This window comes from Grammomys surdaster, unplaced genomic scaffold (assembly GCF_004785775.1).
Source record: "Grammomys surdaster isolate TR1022 unplaced genomic scaffold, NIH_TR_1.0 458, whole genome shotgun sequence".
NCBI classification, from domain to species: domain Eukaryota; kingdom Metazoa; phylum Chordata; class Mammalia; order Rodentia; family Muridae; genus Grammomys; species Grammomys surdaster.
In genome coordinates, this window is record NW_021604877.1 from 592798 (window position 1) to 602551 (window position 9754).

Sequence of the window (9754 nt, forward strand, 5' to 3'; positions counted from 1 at the left end):
CTCTCTCTCTGTGTGTGTGTGTGTGTGTGTGTGTGCGTGCGTGCGCGTGCACTCGCACGTGTATCTCTAACAATAATGAGATAGGAAGGCAGAGTGAATCGTGAGAAGATGATTAAGACTACTTTTGAGACAGGAAGACTGGCAGTTCTTGGAGGTGGTCTCTTGTCATCATGCCTTGAAGCGCCTACTGTGCCAGAGTAAGGAAGTCTCTAGATAGGGCAAGACGGAAACCTCTTCCATTAAGAGACCTAGAGACTAGAAAGGTAAGGTCAAGGTGGTCACGGTGCTTATCTTTGAGCCCACTTACTCTTCTAATATCCCAATCCCAGCTGGTTTTCTGGCCAGTCCCCACCACTAGCTGAGGCTTGGAGAACAGATACTCACATGGTGTTAATAATCTTGATGAAGAGGCTGCAGTCCTGGAGCTGCAGCACTGTCTCCACTGGGTCAGCAACATGCAGACTGTTCACCTACAACCCAAATGAAAGAGTCTGGTGAGACTACTTAAAATGCCAGAAGCATGCAGTTCCCAGTTTTCCCCCAGATGCTGGCACCACCTACTTCTCTAGCTTCTACTTCCCCAGTGCTGAGGTTGTAAATATACGCTACACCAGGCCACCAAGAGTCTTTAATAATCATTTTTTTAAAAAGATTTATTTATTTTATGTGAGCACAATGTGCTGTCCTCAGACACACCAGAAGAGGGCATCAGATTCCATTACAGATGGCTGAGAGCCACCATGAACTCAGGTGGCTCTGGAACAGAAACCAGTGTTCTTAACCACTGAGCCACCTCACCAACCCAAGATTCTTAATCTATAGCCACTCAGCCAGTGAGTGTACCCATACAGTCACCTAAGACAAACCAAGTATCAGACTTTAACTAGTGAGAGCCCACTAAGAGAGCTTCTCTAGGGTCCTGGAGCACACTCAACACAATGAAAAGACCTAGGTCTAGCAACAAGACTCAGCAGGTAACTGTACCCACAAGGTGAAGGAGACCAGACCTCTGCTTTGTACTGACCTCCATTTGTGCATGTGTGTACGCAATAAAATAATAAACAAGTGTAAAAACAGTAATTGTTTGCAAACACAAGCTTTAGTCTGGAGGGAAGAGGAAGAAACAATAAAAGAACAAAATAAGTTGTTTTTTAAAAGAGAAAGCAGAGAGGGAAAAGTTCTCAATCATGATCCAACTGCCGGTTCTTTTTTACATTACAAAATTCATCACAGGTCACACACAAATATTTCAAGTACACAAGATATTCAACAGCATTTACAGCTAACTTCTATAGGAGAGTCCATAAACTAATCCCACAGGCACCTTGGGCTCAAATTTACCTCTACCTCTGCTAATCAACTACATTCGTAGCACAAAGAGGATCACTTAGGAATGAGGCTATCTCTAACAATTTCAGAAAGTGGTTATGTGACATCAACTAGGATCTACTGTTTATAAATGTGGTCTTTAAAGAGCAATAAGCTTAGATCCAACGAGGTGCCTCAGGAGGTAAAGGTGCTTGCTGCCAAGTCTGACAACCTGAGTTCAAGCTCTAGGTCCAACAAAGTAGAAAAAGAGAACCAACTACTGTAAGCTGTCTTCTGACTCTACACACACAGGTACTCATGCACATATAAAATAAATGTCTAAAATAAAATATTTGAAGCAGTAGGTTAAGTCAGCATAGTAGTACATGCCTATAATCTCAGCCCTGGAAAGCAGAGAAAGAAGGATCACTGGCAGTTCAAGATAGCATGGGCTATGCAGCAAGATCCTAGCTATCACATACATATATCTTAAGATAAGGAAATAGGGTGCTGAAGGGGATGGCTGAGAAACTAAGAGTGCTGGCTGCTCTTGCAGAGGACCTGGGCTCAACTCCAGCACCCACATAACAGTTCACAACCATCTGTAAACTCCAGTCCTAAATGACCCAACATCCTATTCTGGCCTCCTCAGGCACCAGGCAAGCCTGTAGTGCACATACATACATATATATATACATACATACATACATACATACATACATACATACATGCATACATACATGCATACATACATACAAGGGGGGACCTATACATATAGAAATGAACTAATTAAATTTTAAAAAATTAAATAATAAAATTAAATAAATAAAATTAAAATAGGGGGCTGGGAGGCTGGGAAAGATGGCTCAAGGGAGACTCCTCACATCAGGCAGCTCACTGTCAGGCCCAAAAGCCCCACACCACCCTACCTCTGCCGTTCCTCTCTCCCTAATAGCAGTGCCTAAGCAGAAAGATTATTATTGTGTAAACAAGCTTAAAGGCTCCTGCTTACTAGAAAAACAGATCTCTTAAGATGTTTCTGTGGATCAAAAAATCACTATTAATTCTCCAGGAACTAGATGCCTACTTCTGGAAAGCCTTATCAGTTCAGAACCCCACCCTGATGACTGCCATATAAAATCTGCTTGCTTATCTGTCATTTGCTCTTCTCTCTGATCCCACTCCTACAGATGTGATGGTTTGAATAAAAATGACCCCCATAGGACCACAGGGAGTTGCACTATTAAGAGGTGTGGCCTTTCTGAAGGAGGTGTGGCCTTGTTGGAGGAAGTATGTTTCAGTTCTTCTTTTGCTGCTGCCTGTGGATCAAGATGTAGAACTCTCAGCTCCTTCTCCAGAACTATGTCTGCCTGCATGCCACCATGTTCCATGATAACAATGGACTAAATCTCTGAACTGCAACCCAGCCCCAATGAAATGCTTTCCTTTATAAGAGTTGCTGTATTCATGGTGTCTCTGCACAGCAATAGAAATCCTAATGACCTTGGTAGTTTGGTCGCCAATAAATCTTTCTTTCTGCTCACAGTGTGGTCTGGTTTTACAGTTTCTCTGTGCCAGCACTTACATTTGGTGCCTGAAATCTGGGAGGGACACTTAACCCTCCAACAGGCCCCGTCCTTCCTAGCCGAATCACACTGCTGGGTTTTGACCCCAAGGTCAGCTCACTTCTGCTGGCTCTTGCCATCTGCCACATTCAACTCCAAATTTTAAAGTCCACCTCTTCATCTGCTTCTCCTTCACCTACTATACCCACTTGCCTCTTCTGACTCAGGAGAGGTGCCTGCTCTGTCTCTCAGCTCATGACGTCTGTGCTGCTATCAGGCAGCCTCCTTACACTCTTTTGGGTGTCCCATCTTGCGGAGGAGTGACGTCCTCCACTGATCCTGAGCATCTCTCTCATATATCTCTAGGTCCACCCCAGGACACAAAGGATTGAAATTCTTGTCAACACAGCACTCAATCCTCTGATTCCCTCCCCACCAGTCTCTCAGCTCCCTCCTGGAGCTCGCTCTGTCACAAACCATGACTTATGTCTCTGCTAACTATATTCAACACCAAGCTTCTAAAAAGATGTTTTTAGATAAGGAAGTGTTTGATGAATAAGGTTTATAAATTCCTGAGGTCCACTCAGGCTACCAGAAACTGACTTGAAGACGTGTGCCTCCTTATCTTGCCAACTTGCTAAGCTCCAGCTCTGTGGGTAAACTGAGGAGAAACTGACATTCTGTAAAGGAGCACTATGAAAAAAAATCAGGAGAGTAAGGTTCCTAGTCTCTGTGAACTGTACTTATGATTTAAAGTTTTACTTTGATGCTAAGGAATCTTCAATAGGAATAAAACTGTAAAATCCTATTCTTATAAAAGGTACTAACTTGTTATGCATTGTTAAAGATAATTAAGGCATGCAAGCTAATGGTAAGCTTAAGTCTTCTGTCCATGTTGTCAGGTTAAACCTAAAACAATTAAAAGAAAATAAAGAAATGCCTGCTCCTGATGGAAGCCCTGAGGTCTTCTCCAGAAGATGGGGCAGCGGACTTCACCTGGAACTTGCTTCCATGTGGCTGCAATGATTACTATGTGAAGAATTTCCCTTCACCTCACCCATCACCAGGAACCTACCTGCTCAAATCGTGGACATGTGAGACAAATGTAAAAATATACTGCCCGTCCTGGCCTCACAAAAGTGGGTCAGTTCCCCACGTCCCTCTGCTGGAAAACTCTTGCATCTTTTGGACCTGAAAGCCTCAGACTGAGAGAGCCCTGGGACCTCTGCATCCAACAAAGCCATCGAGATCACTATGGAGGATCCCAAGTCGGCTGCCTGAGTCATTCTAAACTGATACAGAAGAAATTTGGTCTATACGTCATGCTCAAATGTATCCTCAGATTTCTGGAATGAAGTTGATGATGGGCTCCAGCTTTACCACTACAGCCAACCTCAACCAGCACCCCTCCGTAGGCTGCAGCTGCCAGATTATATAGCTAGAAAGTCTGTTTCACCTTAAAAACATTTTGCTTTACAGTAACTTTGGGTGTAAAAGATGTACATGTTGCTTGCTAATGATACCAGTTTGAGAACTTTAAAAGGAAAGTTTAAATTATGAGTCTCTCAAATTAAAAGGCTCTAAAACTGAGGCCAACTACTAATGCCAATTACTGAACTGGTTTCATATGTAAAAATAAGGCTTCTACCCCCTGCAATGGGCAAAGGGAACCTTGCTGGTGGTGGTGGTGTTCTTATATCAGTCAGGGGCAGAGCAGACAGTCCTTTGTTCATCCTAGTTTGATGGTTGGCTTGGTGGCCAAAGCTATTTTATGCCTAGGACTCACAAAAATCAAATTATATCAAATCAAATCCAGGCAATGCAGCACAGGAGGAGGAAGGCAGACAGAGACCTGAGGACAGACCTGGCCTCCAGAGCATGACACAGGCAGGCCATAGACATCTGCACCTGCTTGCCAACATGCCACACAGCAGGGATAGAGAATGTCATCCAGGTGCCTGCCAGCAATGTGGCCAGCCTGCAGCAGGAGCCACCACAATGTGCAAGTGTGTAGTGGTCAGAGAGGAGAGAAAGAGAGCTTGAGCATTAGGAAGAGAGATGGAACTGGAGACTCAAGGGTGGAGAGGAGGAGCCAGCCCTGCTCATGGTGAGGTCCCGGCCAGAGCTGCTGCTGAGGGCCATGTCTGAGTCTGTGGCTCCATGGAGGTAGGAGTCATTGTCAATGTCCATGGCTCATACTACTACAAGAGAACATGGGGCTATCTCTGGTCAGGGCAGCCATGAAGGACCACCCGGATGTCTAGGGGCTGTGCAGAACTGACCTTGCCCCTCATTGGATATGTTGCTGTGGCCCTGAGCCTCCAGCAGGCAGCACAGTGGAGCCTGGTGAGCTGGTCCTGAGGGCATGAGTGTGGGAGAGCTGACACTGTCACTCATCTGCCGTGGAGTAGCATGGGTGCAGAGGTGATACCCCCTGCCCCTTGACACCTCTGGCAGTTGAGATAGCTACCAACAGGGTCAGGAGCTTGACAGCACAGCAGAGATGACTCTGGTCAGGACTTAGGTGAGCCAGCCTCAAGGGCAAGACGATAAGAGAGTCAGCCCCCTCACTCATCACTCATCTGGTGTAGGAGAGCTGGTCCTGGGGTCATGAGAACAAGAATGCTAGCCCTGTTCCTTGCCTGGGCTGAACAGTAGGGCTGGCCCTGGTCAAGGGGTACAGGTGAGCCAACGCTGAGGTCTAGAAGTCAGGAAAGCTGGCTTGCACTCATCTGGCATGAGGTGGCATGGGTACAGGGGTGATGCCTTCCTTCCCCTTTCCCCTTTGACACCTACAATAGCTGGAAGAGCTGGCCCAGGGGTCATGAGAGCAGGAGAGCTAGCCCTGCTCCTTCAGTGGCTATAGCAATAAGAAGAGTGGGCCTTGCACCTCACCTGGGCAGCACAGTGAAGCTGGCTCTGAAGACATGGGTGCCAGTGAGGTGGCCCCCCAGGGCATGACAGCAAGAGAGCTGACCCTACCTCCTGATGATGGTGGCACTGGGTGGCTAAGCAAGAGCCATGCTGGGGAGCTCACTCTGGTAGTGTAGAGACGAGAAAGCCAGTGGGCAGACCAGCTCTGCTACTGCTCAGGCCCAGATCCAGGGCTCTGAGATGGTCCAATGTGAAATCTCTATCATCTGTGAATGGTTGGGATATGTCAAAGGGCCAGTCCTACTGTTCCAAAACTGCAGGATCTCTAGGACACAGGGCAACAACAGGATAACCAGAAGGAGTCTTGATGAGGATCCAATCAGTGGTGTCACAGAAGCCAGAGATCTTGAAGCAGACCAAGGACTCATTACAATCAACATTTGCAAATGAAGATGTGTAGAAAACGGATACACCATGGGACACATGGTGACACACTACAGCTTCCACAAGATGGTTTCTATGCTTTGTTTTTGTTATTGTTTTGTTTTTTTGTGGTTTTAACTAGAAGGAGGTTGCAAGGGCAAAAGAAGAAAATGAGGGGACAGGGAGATGAGTGGGACCCAAGTGCATGATGTGAAATTCACAAAGAATCAATAAAAAGTTTTTTTTTTTTTTTTTTTTGGTTTGGTTTTTCGAGACAGGGTTTCTCTGTGTAGCCCTGGCTGTCCTGGAACTCACTCTGTAGACCAGGTTAGCCTCGAACTCTCAAACTCAGAAATCCACCTGCCTCTGCCTCCCAAGTGCTGGGATTAAAGGCGTGCGCCACCACCGCCCGGCTCAATAAAAAGTTTTAAAAAAAAACAAAAACAAAAAAAAAAAAAAAACAGGCCTTTTCCCTAGAGCTAAGTGTCCTGCTGAGGGGGCAGACTCATAGACAGTTTACCCCAATGACAAGCTTCATGGAAAGAAAGGTAAATTCACAAAACAGGTTTCAATATAAAAATTCTGTTTTTTAATATTCTAGAAATAGTTTCATTTATAAATATGAGTGAGAATGTTTTATTCTAGTGTTATTTGCTGTAGGATAGGAAACCATTCAAAGGTAAAGAAGCTGAGGTTCAGACAGGCAGCACTGGTGGTGCACACCTTTAATTCCAGCACTTGTGAGACAGAGGCAGGAGGACCTCAGTGAGTTTGAGGCCAGCCTGGTCTACAGAGCAAGTTCTAGGACAGCCAGGGCTACACAAAGAAACTCTGTCTCAAAAAACAAAACAAAAAAAGAAGTTGAGGTCTTCCATCCCTAGCTAGAGCATAGACATCAGTGTGAGGACAGCTCACTGGATAATTCAAGCATTGCTGGTCAGGTCTGCAACAACTTATCACTACCTACTATTTACAAAAGAGTTCCAAACTATACCTTAAGTAAAACAAAGCATAAATTACTGAAATTTTAGAGGAAAAAAATTATAACCTTTCACCAACAACATTTTAATAGTTCACTTTCAACATTTTTATGATTATTTTTATCTTTCTTAAAACAGTGTTGGTGATGAAAACCAGGCATATGAATGCAGACAAGTATCCTAGCACGAAGCTACACCTCTACAAAACCTTGACAAAGTTAGTTTTTGGAGGGGAGTTTCTGGGGTGCCAAATTAAGAGTTTCATACTTGCTCGTAAGTACTTAAGACTCAACTGTAGTCTAAGCACTGACAGAGCTGTTTCTTCTTGTTTTTCCCCTGAAGTAATTATATTACTGTTAAGATTTATTTTTTATTATGTGTACGAATGTATACCTCCATGAGTGTATGTTTATCAAGTGTCCTCTGAGATCAGAGAGAACCAGACACCAAAGTCCCTAGAACCAGGTTTATAGGCAAGTCACTAGGCCTGGTTTTCATCACCAGCACTATTTCAAGAAGAAGAAAAAAAAAAACATAAAAATGCTGAAAGTGAATTATTAAAATGTTGCTGGTGAAAGGTTTTATTTATTTCTATCAAAATTTCAGTGATTTACACATTTATAGGCAAATTTGAAGCTGTAAATGTTTTATTTTGTGTGTGATTACATACATGTGTGTATGGTATGAGTGTATGTGTATGACACATAATACATGGTATATGTGTTAAGTCAGAGGACAACTTCTGATATCAATCCTCACCAACCTTGTTTGAGACAGGGTGTCTTGTGACCACTGTTCACAGCTATTTAGACCAGGCTAGCTAGCTTTTGAGATTTGGGAATTCTCTTGTCCTTACCTTACACCTTACCACAGGGGCGCTAGGATTACAGACATAGGCTAAGCTAACATGCTTGACTTTACATAGGTTCTGAGGACTTGAACTCGGCCCTCATGTTTATGCTTTATCTACTGAGCCATCTCTCCAGCCCTATTATCTGTATATTTTATACCATTTTCTTTCCACAAACAAAAGCTCTGTTTCAAGCTGCTATCATAAAATTAATTCATGAGTATTTTGCCTCTTGTACATAGGTGCACCAGAGGCGTGCAGTACCTGATGCCAAAAGATGTCAGGTCCCTAGAACTGGGGTTACAGAAAGTCGTGAGTCACCATTTGACTGTTATAGAAAGTCGTGAGTCACCATTTGACCGGTGAGTCTTCTGCAAGAGCAGCAGCAGATGCTTTTAGCTGCTGAGCCGTCTCTCCTCTCTCCACCCCTAATAATAAACACATCGTTGTTTAAAGCTAGTCTTCTATCAGGTCCAGCAAGAGTAACTTTGGATGGTGTGAAGGCTGCCAGTGAACTCTCCTCTCCTCTATCAGGAAAAGTCAATGAAGCATTTGCAGAAAAACCAGGGATCATCAATGAATCCTGCTATGAAAATGGTTGGCTGATCAAGAAAATAGAGCAGCCTTTCAGAAACGGATGAACAAAGTAAAGAAGCACACTGAAGAAGACATGAATTGCACTGAGAACTGAACATGACAGCCTAAAGAAACCTGTGCAAAGTGACTTGCTCCAGCACTGTCTTAAATTAATGGTAGGCAGGAGACTTTAAATAACTTTTAGCAATACTGATAGAAAACTCAATACTGCTACGGGGAAAAAAATCTCCCTCCCTAATGGTTGTAAATAAACATGATGTACGTCACTTTTAAAATAACTGAAGACTGGGTACTTAGACTAGAATATTCAAAAAAATTGAGAATATCTATTACAAAAAGTAGTTATAAAAATCTATACTTCGGGATAACAATGCTATCCTAAGTCTCACATAATACTTTACTCATTTACATTCATTTCTGGATTTTGATAAAGACTTAATGATCTTCCCTCTGGGAGCACAGGAAAGGGTGTATTATACAGTGTCAGATGAAAGACAAGTCTTAATTTTACAATACACTACATTTGGCTGCCGCTATTTTTATTCAGTGAAGCAACAATAAGGAAGACATAAAATATCCACCTTCATTTTAAAAAAGAGAAGGAAAAAACAGAGCAATGGAGGCAGACAGAAACATAATAAAGACTATGAGGAAAACATTGTTTTTCGAAAGTTAGGTCTTTGAAGACCAAAGTTCCTGCCAACGTGGACCATCAAGGTTAATAGTCAATCCTTTAGTCAGGAAAGTACAGCCCAGTATGGTAGTGCATACCTTTGATACCAGCACTTAAGAGGCAGAGGCAGGAAGAGCTCACTTAGCTCCAGGCCAGGTAAGACAAAGCTACACAGGGAGACACTGTCACACACAAAAAAGAAAAGTATACAGAACAGATGGGACTGGGTTCGAACTCAGTGTCCCAGTGTTCTGTTCCATGACCAAAAGGAATACCTCAGAGAAGCCTGCACTGAGCTATATGATATGTAGCAGTATCTAAATGAAAAGTTACCTGATCTGAAAATTAGAAGAGCTCTGGCTTATAGAATGCTTTCTGCTGCACATCATATATATACACACACACACACACACACACACACACACACACACACACACACACATATATATATATATATATATATATATATATATATATACACACA

The 9754-nt window shown here is 43.3% G+C and overlaps 1 protein-coding gene and 1 non-coding gene across 5 annotated transcripts in view; one reads left to right on the top strand and one right to left on the bottom strand.

Moving 5' to 3' along the window:
- The window catches only part of Numa1 (nuclear mitotic apparatus protein 1), a 74819-nt gene that overhangs the window by 29041 nt on the left and 36024 nt on the right, over positions 1 to 9754 (bottom strand). For all 4 annotated transcript variants that reach the window (XM_028781503.1, XM_028781502.1, XM_028781505.1 and 1 more), the window contains exon 3: positions 385 to 471. In XM_028781503.1, the coding sequence (XP_028637336.1) occupies positions 385 to 471 (87 nt within the window). The remainder of the gene's footprint in view (positions 1 to 384; positions 472 to 9754) is intronic.
- LOC114632936 lies at positions 4520 to 4661 on the top strand. Its single transcript, XR_003713153.1, has one exon. It is a non-coding gene; the product is annotated as a small nucleolar RNA SNORA48 (small nucleolar RNA).